The sequence below is a fragment of the Gigantopelta aegis genome, chromosome 1, assembly GCF_016097555.1.
Source record: "Gigantopelta aegis isolate Gae_Host chromosome 1, Gae_host_genome, whole genome shotgun sequence".
Lineage (NCBI taxonomy): Eukaryota > Metazoa > Mollusca > Gastropoda > Neomphalida > Peltospiridae > Gigantopelta > Gigantopelta aegis.
This window is the reverse complement of record NC_054699.1, coordinates 5,475,197-5,500,338: the sequence shown is the minus strand read 5'-3', so window position 1 is coordinate 5,500,338 and position 25,142 is coordinate 5,475,197. Positions and strand designations below refer to the sequence as shown.

General features: G+C 38.2%; 1 protein-coding gene across 1 annotated transcript in view; it reads right to left on the bottom strand.

Annotated features, from left to right (window-relative positions):
* The window catches only part of LOC121369770 (myosin essential light chain, striated adductor muscle-like), a 47,434-nt gene extending 22,526 nt beyond the window's left edge, over positions 1-24,908 (bottom strand). Inside the window, exon 1 of the mRNA XM_041494832.1 lies at positions 24,727-24,908. Coding sequence (XP_041350766.1) covers positions 24,727-24,757 — 31 coding nt within the window. The 5' untranslated portion in view covers positions 24,758-24,908. The remainder of the gene's footprint in view (positions 1-24,726) is intronic.
* Between the last annotated feature and the right edge of the window lie 234 nt (positions 24,909-25,142).

Genomic DNA, 25,142 nt, shown 5'->3' with positions numbered 1-25,142 from the left:
TGTATATTACGGACGTTGCCGAAAACATAACTATGACGTCAACAATACGACGACGTTTCAATATGGTTATGGACGTCAAAGTTGCTCTAAGTACATTCTTCTGGATTTAGCTTAAATTCAGAAATATGTGAACGATATCGCTATTTGACGGCTATGATCATATTTAACGTGTACAGGGATATATTATATGTATAATATGTTAAAGATGGCGAAGATGTCACAAAGGTTAGCTGCTATTTCAGTAATGTCGTACAGTGTAGATATCACCAAGACAGGTCAGTGTATTTATTGATATATCTTTAAAATATGTATTAGTGTTTATTAGTGAAGGAAGAAAGGGAGGAAGGAATGAAATGTTTATTTAACGACGCACTGAACACATTTTATTTACGGTTATATGGCGTCGGACATATGGTTACGGAACATGCAGATATTGAGAGAAGAAACCCGCTGTCGCCACTTCATGGGCCACTCTTTTTCGATTAGCAGCAAGGAATATTTTATATGCACCATCCCACAGACAGAATAGTACATACCACGGCCTTTGTTACACCAGTTGTTGAGCACTGGCTGGAACTAGAAATAGCCCAATGGGACCACCGACGGGGATCGATCCCAGATGAACCGCGCATCAGGCAAGCCTGTACCACTGAGCTACATCCCGTCTGTTTATTAGTGAAATGATAGTTTGATCAGATACTAGAGAAGATAGCGTTTCATATGTGGATAAAGGATTTATCTACCTTAAAGCTTGTTTTGTTTAACGACACCACTAGATTAATCATCGGCTACTGGATGTCAAACATTTGGTAATTCTGACATAGTCTTAGAGAGGAAACCCGCTATATTTTTCCAGTAGTAGCAAGGCATCTTTTATATGCACCATCACACAGACAGGATAGCACATACCGCGGCCTTTGATATACCAGTCGTGGTGCACTGGCTGGAACGAGAAATAGCCCAATGGGCCCACTGACGAGGATCGATCTTAGACCGACCGCGCATCAAGCGAGCATTTTACCACTGGGCTACGTCTCGCACCCTCCCTCTATCTAGATACACGTATGCAACCTAATAAATTATGTGAAGTGGTATATCTAACACAACATCAGACGAACCTGCCACTTGACCTGGCTACATATTATACAGTGTCTGTTACAGTGGCGTAGGGAGGGGGGGAGGGGCGGACACGGGGGCAAACCCCTTTTTTTTTAAAACTTTTTTTTTACTGTATTAAATTTTATAAAATCACATATATACATACATACAGTGTGGGTTGGCATCCCCCCAATAGTGGATCCCCCCCCCCCCCCCCCCCGCCCACATAGGCGTACGGGCTCCCATTTTTGTAGGGGGCAGGCTGATTTTTGCCCGAATTCAACAAAAGTGCCTGAATCTGGTTTACAACATGTATTCATATTAGTATTACTGCCAAACAGCTATATAGGGTTGTAAACGAATCGCCACGCATTTTGACATGGGTTACAACCAATATTGTGGGTAGAATAATGAAAATACATGGTGAAAAGTGTTCAGGTCAGCTCATTTTGCCCGAATTTCTCTCTGGTTTTTGCCCGAATTTGAACATTTTCTCCAGGACATTATCCGACGCCATATAACTACACAGTCTACACTTACCAGTTTCATGTAAAGGATTATACCTCTGATATTAAATTAATCGTTATATAGTTACAATTCTTAAAGGGACATTCCTGAGTTTGGTGCATTGTAAGATGTTTCCGACTAATAAAATATTTCTACGATTAAACTTACATATTAAATATATTTTCTTGTTTAGAATATCAGTGTCTGTATATTCATTGTGTTTCTGGTCGTCTTAATATTTGTAAGAAGCCCAAAGTGGATTTTGTCTTCAAATAATTTCGTACGTACGAAAAAATAATATTTTAGGAAATAAAATGAAATTTAACCTAGTACAAATATTAGAACGATCAGAAACACTTTTAATATACAGCTACTAATATTTTATGCAAAAAAATATCTTTGATATGTAATTACAATCGTTAAAAATTTCTGTTAGTGAATAGCATCTTTAAAATTGCAGCAAACTCAGGAATGTCCCTTTAAATACAATCCAAGAATCGGAGCTACCAGACCACTGGTTCCACGTCGTTACTTTTACAAAAGCAGAGCGTTTCTAAGCAATCAAGTTATTTTGGTTTAGTTTTGTCTTTATGTTGACGAGGTAATTTGGTGATTATAGACTTAGCAGAGATAACTACGGCACTAACGACCTGATAATAGCGGTGTAAGTCGAGAAAATCAACCTGCAAAAGTGGAAAGATTTTCAGCAGCCATAATGTAGAGTTGTAGGATACATGTCATTAATACACGTGAAGAATAGAGGAAAAGTTTTGTTTTTAAAACCCGAATGTCAGAGAGAGAGAGAGAGAGAGAGAGAGAGAGAGAGAGAGAGAGAGAGAGAGAGAGAGAGAGAGAGAGAGAGAGAGAGAGAGAGAGAGAGAGAGAGATCCATCGCAATCTCGTTCTTTACCCACATGAATTCTAACATGATAGAATGTTTGTTTTGTTTTAACACCACCACTAGAGCACATCGATTAATTAATCATCGGCTATTGGATGTTCAGCATTTGATAATTCTCATACATTCTACAAAATACGCTACATTTTTCATCAAGAGTTCAGTATTTTTGCTAGTCTACTGCTACCATAATATACTTTCAATTCAACACTTCGCGAATTCACTCAATCTCGAATGATAACTTAACGCAGACACGTGGGCACTAAAAACATTGGGTGTGAAAGCATTTGCTTTATAGAATACAATTTGCCTTGACCCAAATACTGGAGAAAACGAGAAATAAAGTGCGTGCTGGCAGGCGATTCTGGAGACGGGCCAACTCATTTCCGTCTACTCGACGAGCGTGTATATAAACGTCGTAACCTGGATCCGCGCGATGCTATCTTAAAGCACGGTTCCCATAAACTCTGTAGCTCGACACACATCGCCGCAGATCAATGAACGGCAACTTGATAATACCCTACTAGTGGCCGTTAGGTACCATTAATCTTACAACTTTCTCACAGACAGCACTGCAGATACCACTGCCATTGGTATAACAGTCGTGGACCACAGTTGGAACCAAAAGGCCAATTTGTCCGCCGATGAGGTTCGATCCACAGTTGGAACCAAAAGGCCAATTTGTCCGCCGATGAGGTTCGATCCACAGTTGGAACCAAAAGCCCAATTTGTCCGCCGATGAGGTTCGATCCACAGTTGGAACCAAAAGGCCAATTTGTCCGCCGATGAGGTTCGATCCACAGTTGGAACCAAAAGGCCAATTTGTCCGCCGATGAGGTTCGATCCACAGTTGGAACCAAAAGCCCAATTTGTCCGCCGATGAGGTTCGATCCTATGACCTAAGCACCTCGTCATCAAGCGAGCGCTCTAGCTACCGGCCGAACTACATCGCGCCCTGCTACCATAGCAGTACACTTGTTCTCGTACCGTGATTGTACCCTTTTCCTGGTACCGTGATAGTACACTTGTTCTCGTACCGTGATAGTACCCTTTTCCTGGTACCGTGATAGTACACTTGTTCTCGTAACGTGATAGTACCCTTTTCCTGGTACCGTGATAGTACCGTGTTCCTGGTACCGTGATAGTACCCTTTTCCTGGTACCGTGATAGTACCGTGTTCCTGGTACCGTGATTGTACCCTTTTCCTGGTACCGTGATAGTACACTTGTTCTCGTACCGTGATAGTACCCTTTTCCTGGTACCGTGATAGTACACTTGTTCTCGTACCGTGATAGTACCCTTTTCCTGGTACCGTGATAGTACACTTGTTCTCGTACCGTGATAGTACCATTTTCCTGGTACCGTGATAGTACCCTTTTCCTGGTACTGTGATAGTACCGTGTTCCTGGTACCGTGATACTACACTTTTCCTAGTACCGTGATAGTACCCCTTTCCTGGTACCGTGATAATATCCCGTTCCTGGTACCGTGATAGTACCTTTTTCCTGGTACTGTGATAGTACCCCTTTCCTGGTACCGAGATAGTACACTTTTCCTGGTACCGAGATAGTACCCCGTTCCTGGTACCGTGATAGTACCGTGTTCCTGGTACCGTGATGCTACACTTTTCCTAGTATCGAGATAGTACCCCGTTCCTGGTACCGTGATAGTACCCTTTTCCTGGTACCGTTATAGTACCCCTTTCCTGGTACCAAGATAGTACACTTTTCCTGGTACCGTGATAGTACCGTGTTCCTGGTACCGTGATTGTACCCTTTTCCTGGTACCGTGATAGTACACTTGTTCTCGTACCGTGATAGTACCCTTTTCCTGGTACCGTGATAGTACACTTGTTCTCGTACCGTGATAGTACCCTTTTCCTGGTACCGTGATAGTACACTTGTTCTCGTACCGTGATAGTACCATTTTCCTGGTACCGTGATAGTACCCTTTTCCTGGTACTGTGATAGTACCGTGTTCCTGGTACCGTGATACTACACTTTTCCTAGTACCGTGATAGTACCCCGTTCCTGGTACCGTGATAGTACCCTTTTCCTGGTACCGTTATAGTACCCCTTTCCTGGTACCAAGATAGTACACTTTTCCTGGTACCGTGATAGTACCCTTTTCCTGGTAGCGTGATAGTACCCCTTTCCTGGTACCGTGATAGTACACTTTCCTGGTACCGTGATAGTACCCTTTTCCTGGTAGCGTGATAGTACCCCTTTCCTGGTACCGTGATAGTACCCTTTCCTGGTACCGTGATAGTACCCCTTTCCTGGTACCAAGATAGTACACTTTTCCTGGTACCGTGATAGTACCCTTTTCCTGGTAGCGTGATAGTACCCCTTTCCTGGTACCGTGATAGTACACTTTCCTGGTACCGTGATAGTACCCTTTTCCTGGTAGCGTGATAGTACCCCTTTCCTGGTACCGTGATAGTACCCTTTCCTGGTACCGTGATAGTACCCCTTTCCTGGTACCAAGATAGTACACTTTTCCTGGTACCACGATAGTACACTTTTCCTGGTACCACGATAGTACACTTTTCCTGGTACCGAGATAGTAGTTTTCCTGGTCCCGAGATAGTACACTTGTCCTGGTACCGAGATAGTACACTTTTCCTGGTACCGAGATAGCACACTTTTCCTGGTACCGTGATAGCACACTTTTCCTGGTACCGTGATAGCACACTCTTCCTGTTACCGAGATAGTACAGATTTCCTGGTACCGTGATAGTACACTTTTCCTGGTACCGAGATAGTACAGATTTCCTGGTACCGTGATAGTACAGTTTTAACCTTTTGACCACGCTTCATACATCAGCAAAACTATGTAATGGATTTAACGGTTTAAAAGGCTCACCATGCACTACGTTATCGTATGCACCTGTCGCAATCATATCAACAATGCATGCTGAACACGCCAGGTGCACACGTGCAGTCCGTACATGTTGAACAGGTCAGATGCACGTGGCAGCGTGCCACCGATTTGTGTGAAAACGCATGCGCGCTTTCAAACACCTACACAATCACGCGGGGATATTTAATAGAATCATGTCAACGGTAATTAGCGAGCACTTGCAAATATGTATTCTCAAGATACATCTGATTCATGAGTACTTGCAAATATGTATTTTAGATATTCACGAGTACTTGCAAATACATTATATCTATTTTAGATATTCATGAGTACTTTTTAATTTGTATTTTCAATAGTGTTTTGTGCTTGCAAATATGTATTTCCAGGATTCTTTAGTACTTGCAGATATGTATTTTTCACGATTCTTCGGTACTTGCAAATATGTATTTTCTAGATTCATTGGTTCTTGCAAATATGTATTTCCAAGGTTCTTTAGGAATTGCAAATATGTATTTTCAAGATTGATCGGCATTTGCAAATATGTATTTCCAAGATTCTTTAGTACTTGCAAATATGTATTTTCTAGATTCATTGGTTCTTGCAAATATATATTTCCAAGGTTCTTTAGGACTTGCAAATATGTATTTTCAAGATTCATCGGTACTTGCAAATATGTATTTTCAAGATTGTTTAGGACTTGCAAATATCTATTTCCAAGATTCTTTAGTACTTGCAAATATATATTTTCAAGATTCTTCGGTACTTGCAAATATGTATTTTCAAGATTCTTTAGTACTTGCAAATATGTATTTTCAAGATTCATCGGAATTTGCAAATATGTATTTTCAAGATTCATCGGCATTTGCAAATATGTATTTTCAAGATTCTTTATTACTTGCAAATATGTATTTTCTAGATTCATTGGTTCTTGCAAATATGTATTTCCAAGATTTTTTAGAACTTGCAAATGTGTATTTCCAAGATTCGTGAGTACTCTCAAATAGGCATTTTCAAAATATCAATTGGACTTGTCTTGTACACACAATGAATATTACACGTTCTCATTGGCCCTCCCACATCACATCTCTTTTTCCCACACCACATTTTATATTTGCCTGTCACGTGTAAAACAAAGGAAGTTTTGACTATATCATATTTCTTCTGTGAGTCTACAAAGCTTGACTATATACATTTGAAGGGTCCACGGGAATAACCTACGATGTCCAAACATATAGTCAGTATTATAGTCACATTGACACAATGAATTAAAAACTTATAATTATGGTAGGCCATTAAACGTTGTTGGTAAACTATGCTTTCGTAGGTATAAATAGTCTACGATTGCAGAATTGTAAACTTAAAACAAATATATATATATCGCGTTTTCCAAAAGTCTGATATCACAAATTATTCCCGTTGACCCTTTATATATACTGACGTCCAAAAGAAACGTTACATACATAAACTAGTATTTGAATAATTTGATAAATATTGTTGCTAATCGAAAAGAACCAATTTAGAAACCACCTTACAGACACTTTGCATGTATCATGAAGTGCATTGTGACGTTTAGATGTGATACTTTCATATCCCACCGTACCGTTTGTTGGTTTTATATATATATATATATATATATATATATATATATATATATATATATATATATATATATATATATATATATATATATATCTATAGTTCGTGTGAACACAAGGGCTATGTGAAGTAACAAATGAGAGGGATGTTAAAGATTTGAACAGAGCTCTAGAGTTTGTATATAAAGACACCACATTGTTTACGCGCTATCTTTACTACTGCCTCCTGCTTCAAATAGACTGGTATCGTTAGCGTTTCCTGGTAATAAAAAACCGCCAGACGGCGCACGCTGTACTTCCGGTCCGCACACCTATACTTCAAGATCTAATACTATCGCATTCACCTTGCATAAACCTGATAGCACTTTAATTCCTTGAAGCACTCTCTTGAAAAAAAAGTCTGATAATTACACATGCTAAAAATAACCACACTATATGTAGTATACGGTTTAGTGCGAATTTTCAACATTCTTTTGTGGCGGAATCTACAGCAGAAGGTAGCGCGCTCACCTGGGGTGTTCGTGTCATAGGATCAAACTGTTGGAACAGGGAAAAAAATGTGTCCGTCGAGAAGGTGTCATCCTACAACCCAAGCCCCTGAAAAAAGCACTTTCGAAACTGATTGCTCTTTGACGTATTAATTAACCTCAAACTGATTGCTCTTTGACGAAACTGATTGCTCTTTGACGTATTAATTAACCTCAAACTGATTGCTCTTTGCTCTTTGACTTTGACGAACTGATTGCTCTTTGACAGAACAGAACAGATTGCTCTTTGAAGTATTAATGAACCTAAAACTGATTGCTCTTTGACGTATTAATTAAGCTGAAACTGATTGCTCTTTGACGTATTAATTAACCTGAAATTGATTGTTCTTTGACGTATTAATTAACCTGAAACTGATTGCTATTTGACGTATTAATGAACCTAAAACTGATTGCTCTTTGACGTATTAATGAACCTGAAACTGATTGCTCTTTGACGCATTAATTAACCTGAAACTGATTGCTCTTTGACGTATTAATTAACCTGAAACTGATTGCTCTTTGATGTATTAACCTGAAACTGATTGCTCTTTGACGTATTAATGAACCTGAAACTGACTGCTCTTTGACGTATTAATGAACCTGAAACTGATTGCTGTTTGACGTATTAATGAACCTGAAACTGATTGGTCCGTGACACACCAGATAACTACATGCGCTAGGACCGTAAATTATGTTTAGTTGGAAAAGAAGTTTAAATTTATTTTGCGTAAATTGTGTATTTGTGTGTGTGTGTGTGTGTGTGTGTGTGTGTGTGTTTATGTGTGTGTGTGTGTGTGTGTGTGTGTGTGTGTGTGTGTGTGTGTGTGTTCGAGGTGGGGGGGTTGAGGTTTGGGTTGGGTTTTTTTTAGGATATGTAAGAAATAGAATACCACAATCGTGTCCGTCAAGTTGGCCAACTTCGTCGTTGCAGTTGACAGTCTAAACCTAGCATAAGATAATGGAATCTAGCGGCCACTCGTGTAGTGGACTTTATAGCTTTAGTCCAAAGGCTATGTGTGAAGTATTGCTTAGCGATAACTGAATAATAAAAATAATACGGGCGGAGTGGTTTTATGTTTCAAAGTCAGTTATTTGCTAAGCGTTTTGTCCCCGTTTTAGTATCACCCGCGGCCGCAAAGGGAGGTATGACGTCGTCATCGTCATCATCAAGTACACAGCTTAAACCTTTTCCAGTTAACACGGTATTACTATGGGATATTTCATAGATATTTCTCAAGAGAGGACACCACATGAAAAGCCTTTGATGCTTTTCTACAGGAATAACCTATGTAATGTGGCGGCTGCGAGTTTTATCAAATACACTCTAGACCAAGTGTCGAAATAACCACATTAGACACCAAATAGCCGTAGTTTTAAAGGGACAGACCCTAGTTTGTAAACACTACGACGTACTTTTCACTGACTATTAAAGCTGTTTTTAATAATTGATTTAGAATATTCATTTTAGTACAACTGAAGTGGTTCTGGTTATCCCGGTTTTGGTAATACCCAAAATGCATTTTCCATCATTTTGAAAACGCACGTTCGTCTTAGAAGTAATGGATATTGAGACAAGCTCTAGTTATTTTAGACGGTATTTCCCCATTTAAACATCACAGACTAGCTTCTCTCTGTTATAGTCTTAAATCTAAATGTGTTTGCAAGTTTGTAAATTAACTAATAAACTCAGTGTTTATTTTCACGAGCTCAAAGACAAACTAGGGTGTGCGCCTTTAAATGTGCTGAGATGTCGTTAGCCCGAGTACTCTGCTATAGTCCTCCCATCATCCTACAAAAATATGTTTGTAAATAATTTCAGTTTTGTTTGACGTAAGAAGAAAAGTAAAAGTGTTTTGGAAAGAAAGAAAGAAATGTTTTATTTAACGACGCACTCAACACATTTTATTACGGTTATATGGCGTCAGACATATGGTTAAGGACCACACAGATTTTGAGAGGAAACCCGCTGTCGCCACTACATGGGCTACTCTTCCGATTAGCAGCAAGGGATTTTTTATTTGCGCTTCCCACAGGCAGGATAGCACAAACCATGGCCTTTGTTGAACCAGTTATGGAGCCTTGCGGAGCACTCACTGAGGGTTTGGAGTCGGTATCTGGATTAAAAATCCCATGCCTCGACTGGGATTCGAACCCAGTACCTACCAGCCTGTAGACCGATGGCCTGCCACGACGCCACCGAGGCCGGTAAGTGTTTTGGAATTAACAAAATATACTAAAACAAATGTGTGTGCAATTTAGAAAAGAATCGCTCAGAAATAAATAACTTGTAGTAAATTCCATAGCATGAAAAAAGGCGTTCCACGTGGGACGGACATTTGGACAGTTATGAACGCTGTGAGATGTCACACTTTTATTGATATACTGCCTGCTTACATCAGTTTTATTAGTAAACGTAAACATTATCGGCAATAGGAATTGGTTGGTACATTGAACGTTTAATGAAAAGAAATGAGATATAAATTAAAGGAAAGGAAGGTAGGGGAGGAGCCAGTAGGATAAGAAAGTGTTTTCGATCGAAGTTCGTCCGGAAAGTCTTGTCTGTTTCCACAACGCAGTAAGACGTGTTTCACCTGTGTTTACAAACAAGCCTCGCGTGTACTGCAAACGATGTACGGTATTCCAAACAAAACAGCGTTGTCTTCATTCTCCAAGACTAATACATTCTTATGACTATGGCGAATTTAGAACGTCACTTTACTTACTGGAGCAGTGTGTCTGAGGCTTGGAGACCAAAATTAATCATTAGTTTAGTGTCCTGAAACTTCTAAGAGACAAAGAGAGAGAAAGAAGGTGGGGGGGGGGGGGGGGGGAGCGGGAGAAAAAGAAAGGGAGAAAAATTGGAAAGAGAGAGCGTGAAAACAAATAACGAGACAGAGAGAGACAGAGACAGAGACAGAAACAGTGAGATATAGGGAGCGTGTATAGAACTCCGCATGCATCCCTGTTAGAGACCCTTTGTTGTCATGCACTCACTGAAATAGTAAGAATGCCTTTAGCTGCTACGAGACATTTCCCACGCCGTACTACCCTCTTTTAACCGTTGGTCGTGCTGACATGGGTTGTTTGGGTTTGTTGTTGTTGTTGATGATGTTGATGATGATGATGATGATGATGTTGCTTTTTGAACATGTGTTTCCAATATTGTGGAGGCGCACGCGCTTCTAATAATTACACTATTTAATTTGAATAACTGTTTTTCTTTTTTAACTATTGTCCTGTTTATTGGTTTAAAACACATGCTAAAACAGCTGGTTGAACCATCTCCAATAGTTTAACATGATCCGTTTTAAAATGGTTCCTTGTGAAGGGGGAAAAAAACCCCACACACTCTATAAAAAAGAAAGACTTGAATACGTTTACCGTTTCTTCACATGCTTTGTTGCCAACAAGGAGACGAGCTTTTCGCGCGAGCTTTCAGCACGAGACATATTTCATATCTGTGACGCGTGGCGCGTGCTCACTTGTCAGTTCACAAACGAATTGATGTATTTTTACAGGTCTGTTGCCTCTCGTGGTTACAACATCCTTACCGTTAAAACAAATATCGTCTCTTAAAGGCACATTGTCTGTAAAGTCCGTGTGTGGCAAAAGGGAACCGATGAATTGGCATGTAACTTTATAATGAATAAAGTTAAAATTCATAAACAAAAATATTATGAAGTTTTGAATCCATACCAACTCAAATAAATAAAAAATTGAAGAAAAAAAAATCACTGCAAATGAAAACAAACTTCTTTACATATTACCATCAAATCGCCTAGGTTAAATCTTGTTTTGAACCAGGTATGAAGACAACTAACGGAACAGCCGAAGTAAAGCATGTGCAATTCTACCTTTAAATCTCCGTGCATTATCGATTACTTCAGTGACAATGTAAGTCAAGCCATGGGCGGATCCAAGGGGGGGGGGGGGGGGGGGGGGGGGGAGGGGGACGCGTCCCCCCCAAAAATTGTTCAAGTGCCCTCAAAATGTCCAAGTGCCCTTTTTGTTTGTAGAATTTTTTTTTTTTTTAAGTAAACAATAATTATATTGTAGATAAATGAAATCAAGATTTTCGTGTACATGCGCAAGCTTGCAGATATGTGTCTGTGTTATTGAGTCTCAATGGGGCCCCATTGAGGTTCTAACGCGAGTGACGCCAATTTACTTCATTATTGCTAGTATATTATGACGTAGAACTGTAGGAATTCATATTAATTGTAAATATCAAAACTTGTAGTAAGGTGCCCTTTTGACGAGTCAATGTGTCCTTCTTTTTTGGTCCCCCACTAAAAATATTTCCTGGATCCGCCCATGAGCTGCATACATTGCATGTTCTAGCAAATTGTCTTCACCCCTGTATTAAAAAAGAGAGTTAATCTGTATAATTTGATGGTTAAGAAACTTTTTTATTTTTATATTAATTTTCTTAAAAGGAAATATGAGATTTTAATTCGTATGGATTCGAAACATTGAAATTCACCGCTTTCTTTTTGACGCAGTAGTACCAATGCATATAAAATGTTTAGTCTAGCCTCGTTTGTGTATGTGTATATATCTGGTGACTAGCACCTCCCCCACCCACCGCCCCAACCCGCTAAAAATGTATCCCTCTTTACTGATTAATACCTTGGAAAGTATTTATATCAGGAAGGAAATGGTTTATTTAACGACGCACTCAACACATTTTATTTACAGTTATATGGCGTCGAACATATGGTTAAGGACCACATATATATTGACAGAGGAAACCCGCTGTCGCCACTTCATGGGCTACTCTTTTCGATTAGCAGCAAGGGATCTTTTATATGCATCATCCCTCATACAGGATAGTACATACCACGACCTTTTTTACACCAGTTGTCGAGCACTAGCTGGAACGAGAAATAGCCCAATGGGCCCACCGACGGGAATCGATCCATAGTATTTATTTGTTTTAATACTTCTCAGGAGGGGGGGGGGGGGGGGGGGGGTAGTGAAATTAATAAGTGAGTGATTTTGGGGATTACTAGTGTTTTCACTACAGTGATTCTACCCAAAACTGTTATCTTCCGTATTAACTATTGATTTATAAACATTTTCATTTCCAACATTTTAAATTCGTAATTTTGAGCAACCATCTGTTCCATATTCAGCATAAATGTTACCCCTAATAACGTGAACCGATCAGCACCCCAAGCTAGCTTCCACTTTGCTGGATGGAAAACCTCTTTCGAAAACTTTTTACTTCGTATCCAAATAATATGTGATTTTGAATCATTTATTTTCAAGTCAGAAACATCTGCATACATATCTAGTATTGTTACAGTACTGTCCAGGGGCTTGGGAGATCCGTCTAAAATAAAGGTAGTACCGTCTGCATATTGAGATAAAACACATTTTTCCCCATTTATAATTATCCCTTTAATATCATTAGAGTTTCTAATTAATATTGCATCTGCACAGATGATAAAAATATACGGGGAGAGTGGATCACCTTGCCGACAACCTCTTTCCAATTTAAAACTCTCGGACAAAAAACCCCAAACATGTTGTAATATTTGCGACACTGAATTATTATAAAGAGTTCAGATCCAATTTTTAATTGAACTTTTAAAGTTAAATATATCCAGAGTTTGTTCAATAAAACACCAGGAAACTGAGTCAAATGTGTTTTCGAAATCAATTAATACCAGCATTCCTGGTGTTTTTTGTACCTCAGTATAATACATTATATCATATATTAATCGTATATTTTCACCTATGTACCTGCTTTTAATAAAACCGGTTTGATCCTTAGCTATAAATTTATCTACTACCTTTTTAATTCTGTTAGCAATACATCCTGAAGCTATCATATATACAATTTAGTAAGGTAATTGGGCGCCAATTTTTTAACAACTTTTTGGCTTTATTTATTTTTGGTATACACGTCATAATTACTCGTTTTTGTGTATTAGACATTTGTGTTATCTGATAACTATAGTTTAGTGATCTAATAATGAAATGGTCTAGGTCTATCAAAAAAACAACTTTAATTTGTTTGCTGAAAAACCGTCTGAGCCAGGACTTTTATAATGTTTCACGTTTTTAAGAAATTCCAATGCCTCACTGTATTCAATTTGTTCTTCTAATTCTTCCGCTTCTGCATCTGTTAATTTATTTACAACAATGTTATTAATATTTGTAATATTTCTAATTTTACGTGGGTTTCTTTTTGAGTATAATTTTTCATACAATTGCTTTGTTTCTTCTAAAATGTTATTTTGTTCGGTTACTACACTGTCATCATCTAATTCTAGTCTAGAGATAACATTTACTATAATAATTTCGCTTTTCCAAATTGCAGAAATATTTAATGGGTTTTTCACCTTCTTCTATCCATTTTACTCTAGATCTTATTTCTATTAATTGATTTCTCTTACTTTCTAACAAGTCTGAATTAATATTATCTTCATTTTCTTCTAATATTTTTAATTCGTCAGAAAGTTTCAATTCCAGTTTCTCTTCAGATTTTGTTTTTTATAAGTAGAGTACGCAAAAGCTGATCATTAATCGTGAATTGAATACTTTCATTTGGAATATCATCTATATTTTCGAGGTTATATACCGGTACTGAAATTTAACATTTTGTATTGTTTCTTTAATGGAATCAACGTAACATGTGTCCTTAAGTAGTGAATTATTGAACTTCCAGAACTTTACCTTTGACATAGTTATGAATTTTCAAATATAGAATTGCACCTGAGTGGTCGGACCTGTACCTACTATCAATCGACACTTTGTTTACAAAAGGCATTAAATTTTCAGATAAGAGATAAAAGTCCAATCTAGCTTGTTTAAAGGGATTCTTTTTTCTCCATGTATATTTCTTTACGCTGGGATAAAGTTCTCGGAACGGATCTATAATGTTATATTTTTCAAAATTTTATAAAATGTTAGCTCTAGCTTTAGGGTTGTTTATATGCATATAATATTTTGTATCTAAATCTTTATTAAGTACCAAGTTAAAATCCCCGCAGACAAAATAAATTTTTCGTTTTCAAATTCTTCTATAAAGTTAACAATATTTTTGTAAAATTCTGGTTTATCGTCATTGGGACCATATATGTTAGCAAGCATAATTCTCTGCCCTTCGATAGTTATGTCAATTATAATATAATTACCTGAAATATCGGTATACATTTTATATAATGTATATTCAAAATTATTGTTCAGTAGTATAACAACACTTCTTGAATTACTTGAAAACGAGCTGAAGAAGCATTTATATCCCCACTGTATTTCGATATAACGTTCTAGTTCACTTTTAAAATGTGTGTCTTGTAGACAACATATGTTTAAGTTCTTTTGTTCCAAGTAATTTAATACGTCTTTTCTTTTTTACAGGATCACCCAATCCTTGACAGTTAACTGTTATACTCTGTATCCCAGACATTTTTCTATAGATAAAGTAAACAATACATATATAGGCAGACCAACCTAAAATACACAACTTGCGGTTTGCCTATATCGGATGAGGAATAAAAGGAACTTATGAGTGAAGAATGTAAACAAATTAGAGAAAAATAAAGAAAGAATAAAATGGTCATGATACTATACCTCTGTTGCTGACAGAAGAGTGGAACAGCTTACCATTTACAAAAATATGTAGATCAATATACATACACATTCCCATGTATACATACAAACATACGTACATACATACATACATCATACATCGACCGCGTAGATTGTAGGCCCCATGCATATGGTTGAGTTAAAGAGCTTCCTTTTTATGGAAGCATCGATAGCTCAGAGCGTATCGTGGTTAGTCTTGCAATTTGCGGGCGAATCGGTGCCACAGGTTCGAGTCCCAGCAACGGCATGGGACAATTTGTGAGGCCAGAAAGGATTTAATTATCTCCTGCGCCAGTGCGTTAATATCTATGTATGTAACAGTCAACCTCGACATACATACAATATATAGATGTTCATACATCAATACATACTAGCCAGTGCCAGGTCTGCCCACTGGTTCACGCACGTAAGCGGGATCGACCGCGTAGATTGTAGGCCCCATGCATATGGTTGAGTTAAAGAGCTTCCTTTTTATGGAAGCTTCGATAGTTCAGAGCGCATCGTGGTTAGTCTTGCAATTTCCGTAAGAATCGGTGCCACAGTTTCGAGTCCCAGCAACGGCATGGGATAATTTGTGAAGCCAGAAAGGATTTAATTATCCCCTGCGCCTTTGCGTTAATATCTATGTATGTAACAGGCAAACTGGACATCATACAATATATAGATATTCATACATCAATACATACATACATACATGCATACTCTCATACACACCCTGATACCTATATACATAATACTTATGTACATTCAAGCATACATGTATGCACGTACATATTTAATGACACTCCTACAAATAGTGCACTTACAAATAGTGCACGTACAAATAATACACTTACAAATAGTGCACTTACACCCATGTATAGCTACACAGACATCTCAACCACTGTCCGTATTCTTGTCCTGAACTGGACATTGTATCTGGCGACTGTACCCTGTATAGTACTATTACCGCATTTGATGACTTTATAAGCCCCATTGTCACATTCATAATAATTGTGTGCACACCAGTTAGATATAAAATAAGTTATTTAATCTGTGGGTAAAGGCCACCTAACCTGGATTTAAGATCGCATTCAGCAGGATTATATAAAATGAAACTGTAGACTATGTAAATGTTCCAAAGGTATATTATTATAGTTAAAGAATTGCGTCATACACTCGGTACCTGTGATTTATATTATTTCATCTTAACTGTAAGCGCAACCGCACTACACACCCACTAATTGTGTATGAACATTAATCACGTGGCGTGCACACACACCTATGTCCTCGATGCATTATATTATTCTAGATTATAACAAAAGAAAAAACAACAACACCCCGACGGGGTATCTCATAGTTTCCTAATAAGTGCTGGTATTTATATTTGGTCAGACAAGTCAAATGTTTTCTTTTTTCAGTCTTTCACAGCAAACACACTGCCGTTGAAAAACCAAGCATCCGAAATTTGTTCGTTCGAGCGCAGTCTGTCCATCAGTAGCACATTTAAACGTGTGACGTCGTCTGAGATCCGGACTTTGTGTTTCTCTCGGACAAGCTTCGTAGTCTGATTACTTTCAGCTTGGTATCTGAATAAAAAAAACCTTCACGATCACGGGTACGCGGCTGAGACATATCTTGTCCCGGTGAAAACGGAATGCAAGTCCGTAGGAATACAAGTCCTAGGATAAAAACAACTTTAAAATAAACCAGGTATGAAAGTCCGGGTAGGACTATGGTTCCTAAGCTATGGAGGTCCGATAGGACTACTGTTCCTACGGACCTGCGTTTCTTTTACACCGGCAATCTGTGAATGGCTTGGATGTCGTTTGGGTCGATATCCACATCAACACTTTTAATTATGTCAATAAACGTATCCATAATGTTTTCATCTTTTCCCTCTGGGATACCCAATAATTTTACATTTCGCTTACGCGAATACTGTTCATTCCTGTTCGCCATTTGTATTGCCGTGTTTGTCTGTTTTACACATTTGTCTAGCCTATCGTTCATTTCTTTAATCTTACTTTTGTAGAGATTCAGTTCAGAATGTAGTTTACTGTTTTCATTTGACAGAAAGTAGGTTTTTTCTTCTACTTTTCCAATCTCCTGTCTTACTTCCTGACATATTTCTGTCTTTAATTTTTCGGAAAGTTTATTTATAGTATCCTTGACCATCGATTCTATCATCAGTTCAATATAGGAAATATTTGACAAATTATCAAACATCTCTCGAATTTTTGTCAACTCTTCTCAGCACGAGCACGTACCTCTGACTTTGTCTTCTCCCTTCTCTATTGGAGATTTCATCCTTCTTGCATGGTCAGAGTAGTATCTCTGCACAATGCAGAGTCGAATGGGCATTTGGGAAAATAGTGGTTGATTCCTAATAGCCCTATCTAGTGCCTCGTCTATAGGCGGACAGCCACTCCCGAGGAGATCCTTTACTGGAGATGTCATCCCTCTTGCATGGTCTTGCACAATGCAGAGTCGAATGGGCATTTGGTAAAATAGTGGTTGATTCCATGAATCCCTATCTAGTACCTCGTCTATAGGCGGACAGCCACTCCCGAGGAAATCCTTTATTGGAGATTTCATCCCACTTGCATGGTCAGGGTAAACAATGCAGAGTCGAATGGGCACTTGACCAAATAGTCGTTGATCCCATGAATCTCTATCTAGTGCCTCGTCTATAAGAGGACAGCCACTCCCGAGAAGATCCTTTACTGCCTGTTGCTCCTCTGTCAGATATGGGCCAGCCAAGTGTTCTGCTAAGTAGCGCAGTGTGACGAGATATACAGGAACATCTGACAGCTCCTGCTACGTGCAATTAGAAAGCGCGGCAAAAGTCATTCCACACAGCTCATAAAGGAAACTGCCTTTTAATGACGTAATTAGATTCTTATTAACAACTCGTAACTTACACCAAGAGTCGTTTCCTGCCGATCCATCATGTCAGCGAGAACTCTGAAGGATTGGAGTGGAGAGGGAGGTGGCGAAGGAAAGGATTTTTTGTTTAACGACACCGCACAATATTTTATCTACGGCCAATTTGGTGTGTAAAGATTTGTTTCCGTAGAATATGTAGCATGTTACGAATCCCCTCGATGGACCCATTCGCTAATTTATTTATTTCCGAGGGTGGGGGAAGTAAATTGTGTGTGTGTTTCTTAAATATTGCTTTTTGTGGCTTTTTGTTTTGTTTTGTGGAGTTTTTTGTAGATTTTTTTTATTAGATTTCCCCCCACAACTAATATATAAAAGCTCGTGGTATGTGATGTTCTGTATGTGAAAAAGTGCGTTTTAAAAGCATGATGGAAAAATGTAGCGGATTTCTTCCAAGAATGTATATTTGAGGGGGTGTATGTCAGGGTAACTGGTTTAACGTGCTTATGTACCACGGAAATTTCGAACACGCCCATACCGACCTTATCCTCTGACTTCACGCCAGAATGGAAGTTTTAATGGAAACCATACTTAGCGTATGGCTACTAATATTTAGATACTTCGTCCAGAAAGTAGAGAAAAAATAAATTTATATTTCACACCTCAGCACATTTTAAACTACGGCTACTCGGGGGTGAACAAATGTGAAATTGTGATAGTTGCCCGGTGGGCAACCAGTAGCTGAAGTTTGGTTGCCCAACATCATCTCTTGGTTTCCCACATATTTCATAAAACGTTTTATAAATATAATTTTGAACTGTCTTTAAAATGAAACTGAAATTTAAAATGTTTTTATTATTATCATTACTTATCAGTTTAGTTTTATTTCTTTTTTAACATTATTTATCTACAGCTCATCTTCGCTTAGGCTGAAAAAAAAGTTTGTTTTGTTTAACGACACCACTGGAGCACACTGATTAATTAATCATCGGCTATTGGATGTCAAACATTTACTAATTCTGACTCGTAGTAATCAGAGGAAACCCACTACAGTCAGTCATAATACTTGATGAACTCAGGGCTCATCCAAGATTAAAAATACCTGTTGCCAAATGGGATTTTTATTTGCCATAATGAAAATGTTTTAGCCAAAATTGTTTTGTGTAGTACTGTATAGAGTATTTATATATGAATATGAAACTTGTATCTTTTTCAGCTAATTATGTACAAACTGGAATACATCTGAATAACAAAATTATCCCCGATCAAAATCAAAGACAGCAATGGGGGTAGGGGCAGTTAATATATTACTTTGATTTTTCAGTGGGTGAGGGGAGATATGCAGAGTTGGAAGCCAATGCCCTCTGCAAACACACCCAAAATTCTAAGGCCTATGGCATTAATAAAAATCTGAGAGGCAATACTCTTCTTTTTTTAAACAGTGCTCATTATTTCTGTAAAATAGCAATCTTTATTTTGGTTTGAACTGTTTTTAATTGTATTTTAAAATAACCCATCTATTCCACACCCCAACAATTTCGTAATTTGCGCCATTTTGTTGATTTCCGCGTCGTGTTAAATGCTTGTTGTTGATTTCAGCTTGTAAAATACGTAGCCTAAGAATTCACGTTATGACAACTATCCATTTACGTCAAAAGGTTTTGATTAAAAAGATAATGAATTCAAATTTTACGGTCTTTTTAAAATTTAGCTAACTTTTGATATGTCACCTCACAGTCAACAAATTTATATAATATTTTATCTAACAAATATCATGATTATTGTAAACTAATTGTATTCAGTGTACGTTTAACCGCAATTTGTATAAATACTGCATGTTCCTTTCCCGCGATCGCGAAATGCATGAGTGCGAAATTAACAAAGACAACGGAAATAAACAAACGAAACAGCAATTAAGTATTCATTAATGCGAACAACTATTTGGTGGTGGGTTTTTTCCTCACAAATTTACATCAAGATTTACTTGCGTGTACTCGTATTGTTTAATGTCTGTAATAATGTCTTTTGACACGTGCAAGGCTCGGCTGACTGTCAAGCATGACCTATATGCGACACTGAGAACAGCCAACGAACGTTTTCCAAACGTTCGCGAACTATGCGATTGGTTCCCGACGTGGACATTGGGTTTAACGTGAAGCGCATAAACTAGTTTAGAGGACGTTTTTGTTTTGCTCGGTCTACCTGAACTCGGCCCTAACCTACTTGTCTTTGGCCCTGAACTAGCATATGTATTGAAACTGACACGCAATTTCGGTTCGTTTTTATTACTTTGGCTCAAAGACTTTACAGAGCTAAAAGAATACGCTACAGATTTTTCAGACTTTTCTTGCATACATGTTGCCGTTAAAATTAATAACTGTGATTATTAAAATAAGCAAACATTGTTATGCTGAATTCTTGATGACACCGCTTCTCGTTACCAGTCGCGAAATCCTTGTTAATATTTGTTATTATTATTATATGTTAGGTGTTGGATAGATTATGTAACCGATTGTTCACATCGGAAGATAGAAAATGGCTTAGCCAAATTTTTAGCTCAGAACTGGATGGTTGTTGGTGTAGTTTGTGGCCTTTCACATGTCTTGTGCCCTTTGCTAATAGCCACCATTTGAAAGGTATCTGTCTGCATTGAACTCGTCAAAATCATGCACGGTAGACGCTGAGTGGATGGCAGCGTTAGGGTGGATATTTATAATGCCTGTCAGTCAAGTTATCAGTTTCGATACTTTTGAATTGCCCGTGACTGTCCGAGTGTCGGGAAGGTTTTGTTTTTCATTTTACTTGTTTTATGATTTTCTTGGTTGCCCGTCGAGGCAACTGTTTGACAAAGAATGGTTGCCCGCAACATATTTGGATTGTCCCGGGCGCGCGGACAACTGATTTGTGCACCCCAGGGCTACTGGATATCTAATACTAGGCTCAGACTACCAACTACCAGCAGAAAGTTGGTCAACTCGACGGTTGCATTGTAATTTCCGCAACCCCCGACTTACGACGGGTGCGCTCATATTAACAACTAATGGTTTATACGACGAAAATCGAGTTGTAAGAGCGCTCATATTAACAACTAATGGGTTATACGACGAAAATCGATCTGTAAGAGCGCTCAGATTAACAACTAATGGGTTATACAACGAAAATCGAGTTGTAACAGCGCTCATATTAACAACTAATGGTTTATACGACGAAAGTCGAGTTGTAAGAGCGCTCAGATTAACAACTAATGGGTTATACAACGAGAATCGAGTTGTAAGAGGGCTCAGATTAACAACTAATGGGTTATACGACAAAAATCGAGTTGTAAGAGCGCTCAGATTAATAACTAATGGGTTATACGACTAATGGGTTATACGACGAAATCGAGTTGTAAGAGGGCGCTCAGATTAACAACTAATGGGTTATACTAATGGGTTATACGACGAAGTCGAGTTGTAAGAGCGCTCAGATTAACAACTAATACGACGGGTTCAGATTTAACAACTAATGGGTTATACAACCAAAATCGAGTTGTAAGAGGGCTCAGATTAACAACTAATGGGTTATACAACCAAAATCGAGTTGTAAGAGCGCTCATATTAACAACTAATGGGTTATATGACGAAACTCGAATTGTAAGAGCGCTCAGATTAACAACTAATGGGTTATACGACCAAAATCGAGTAGTAAGAGCAATCAGACTAGCAATTGGACAGTCGTAGAAGTGAGAGCAGAATGTTGGCCAACTTTCTGCTGGCAGTTGGTAGTCTGAGACTAGCATAACATATACTCAACAAAATTAATTAAGGGCAGTAGACATTTTGGTCAATTTGTTTGCTATTGTTATTATCTTAGCAGGTTTTTATCACAAATGATTCATGAACTTTATTTAATGCAATTTTGACCTGTGTAATTTTTGTATAGTCAAAAAACATATGTATTTCGTACCATATAATATAAAGTTAAAAGTTTGTTTTGTTTTAACGACACCACTGGAGCACATTGATTAATTAATCTTCAGCTATTCGATGTAAAACATTTGGTAATTCTGAACGAAAAAAAGACATGAAAAAGACTAGCTAGATAGGAAGTTGCCGGGTAGTGGTTGATATTGTTGTTGTTGTTGTTTTATGTTGTCGTTATTGTTGTTTTCTGTTGTTGTTGTTGTTGTTGTTGTGTGTGACTTTTTTTACATTTAATTTTTATTATTTCTTTTTTTAATCTTGTGTGCATTATGAGTCACTTTATACCCCAGCGTCGAGATGTATTTAAGTTACTGGATGATGCTCCTTTAAAATGTTTCGAACAGTATTATAGAATTGTATGTTTAATATGCATGCCTATTACTGATACAGTGTGGCTTCAAACTCTCTCTCTCTCTCTCTCTCTCTCTCTCTCTCTCTCTCTCTCTCTCTCTCTCTCTGTCTATTTCTCCGTCTCTCTCACCCCACTCTCCTGTGTCTGTCAGTGGCGTAGGCAGGATTTTTTGTACGGGGGGGGGGGGGGGGGGGGCACCTGTGTAGTGAGATATGACACAGGAACCTTTTTAATGTTATTAATAAGCCAAAAGGTAAATATTTCCCGGGATTGGGGGGGGGGGGGGGCTACGCCACTGGTGTGCGTGTCTCTCTCTCCTATCTCTGCCTCTCCCGATTTCATTTCTCTCTCGCTATGTATGATATGTCTATCGCCCTCTCTATCTCTCCGTCTGTAACTCTCTATCTCTCTCTTGCTCTCTCTCTCTCTCTCTCTCTCTCTCTCTCTCTCTCTCTCTCTCTCTCTCTCTGCGCGACGGCACGCTTCTCACCCACCCACGCGCAGACAAACCTGCTTCCCATTGCATACTCCCCCGCGCCACGACTAGACGGCTTCTGCTGATACTATAAGGAAATGAAATCAAGAAGAATCTCGATGTTAAGAAATACTTATTGAAAAACCATTAGTCTACAACAGCTGTGCACGTGCTGGGCAAAACATTTAGTGCGGACCTACCAGACGGATAATAACGCCATCTGTTGTAAACAAAAAAAACAATCCGCGAATAAACAGAACCTTGATTGACATAGAAATCGCAGCTAAACGAGCAAATAATACTATTTTCAGTCCAATAACTCTGTAATAAAAACGATTATTTACAAAAGAAAAAAGTCTAATATTGTAAACACGTCCGTCTTAATGCCATTAACTGCGGTATGGATTTTTAAAGAGGAAAGGGAAACTTTTAGCCATTGAAAAATAAAGTCTTTATAACTAAATTATAATAATAAGCAACAACTGATTTTTTTTTCTTTAGACTGTTTCAATATGTTTGTGATCGACCTAATGTTTTCAAACGCTGAAACTGATATATCATCGCGGAACATATGGCAGTGGTAAAGCGCTCGCTTGATGCGATGTCGGTCTGGGATCGATCCCCTTCAAGTCGACCCATTGGGTTATTTCTCGTTCCAGCCAGTGCTCCTCAACTGGTGTAACAAATGGTATGTACTATCATGTATGTGGGACGCTGTATATAAAAGATCACACAACTGGTATAATAAAGGCCGTACTGTGTACTATTTTGTCGATGGGATGCTGCATATAAAAGATCCCTTGCTGCTAAGCAAAACGAAAGCCCATTCGTGGCGGCAGCGGGTTTTCCTCTCTCTCTCTCTCTCTCTCTCTCTCTCTCTCTCTCTCTCTCTCTCTCTCTCTCTCTCTCTCTCTCTCTCTCTCTCTCAGTATCCGTGTGGTCCTTGATCACATTTCCGACGCCATACAACCGTAATTATAATGTGTTGAGCGCGTCGTTAAATACAAGATTCCTTTCTTTCCATCGTGTCCATATATTCTGTATTTGTTGCCCCAATGTCCGCAAAAGCTGAAGACATGGTATTAAAGCGATCCTTTTATTTGGCACACGCACTCATATTTTAATGATAGTTTGCTTTGATGTTACAATCATCAGTTCAGAACATTTATACATATGATGAACACAAGTCTTTTCTCATCGCTACGTAAGATTTTAAAGATATATATATATATATAAATATATATAATATATATATATATTTTTTTTTTTTTTTTTTTTTTTTTTTTTACATGATTAGATGTGAAAAGAAAAATCACTGTTTCGAACAAGAAGCTGTGTTTTAGACAGACATTCCATACGATGTATTAACACTAACAGGCCCAAGTACATTTAAGAACTATATTTTTTTCTGATAGGAAAAACGAATTTACTGTGCGTACACAGACGGTGTTTTAAACAGCGTTAAAAAAACCCTAAATCTTCGAGTAAATGGGCCTGTAATCAATTCTTCATTTAAAAAAATGAATTCTTAATATCTAGAGTATGCTGCCCTGACTAAAAGTGCATCACGAGCGTAGGAAGGTGCCAAAATGGGGGGGTGGGGGCAAACTTTTATATTTACACACTATTACACTATTATAAAGCAAATATAAAGCAAAATATCTGAAAAGTGCCCCCCCCCCCCCTTCCTACGCCAGTCTGGCAGCATCTAAAAGATTTAATGAGATGGGGGAGGGAATAGTGGATTTCCTCAGTGTGACAGGATTTTCAAAATTAATGTTAGCCATCCAATAACCAATGATTAATCCAATATTCTCCAGTGGGGTCGTCATATAAAACAAAACAGTTTCTTTATATAAAGAACTGTTAATGATTAAACAGTAACATGGCGCTCTGGAGAAAAATGCGTCATTCTTAAAGAATTTCAAAAAAGAAAAAAGAAAAAAGAAAAAAAAAGAAGAGTCTAAAATACACTTCACTTCTCACCTTCCATCTCGGCTTTCGACGTCGTGGCCATTGTCGCTGCTGTTGCTCAAGTCCTTCTACTACAGGTGTATCTACAAAGGAGGTTTGTGAAGAGCAGGGTCAGTTTGTGTCTATCCTTGGCTTCGGTTCGGTATTCACGTAAATTCCCTTACCCCAACGTGGAAACCAATTTCTAATCATCTATCCAGTAACCTTCCGACTTTTCAGTCAAACTGGACTATCCCATTAATATTTAGAGGGGTTATTAAATTTGCATTAAATAATATTTAATCGGTTTACAAGTTTCATGTAAGTTTCTTTTCTTTTTTTCGTTTGTTTATTTTATTATGTGTTAGAACTATTTTCGGTGAAGGGGGCATCTGTGGAATTTTAAATGTGTTTAATGACTGTCGATTGTTTCTGTGATAAGTGGTTTC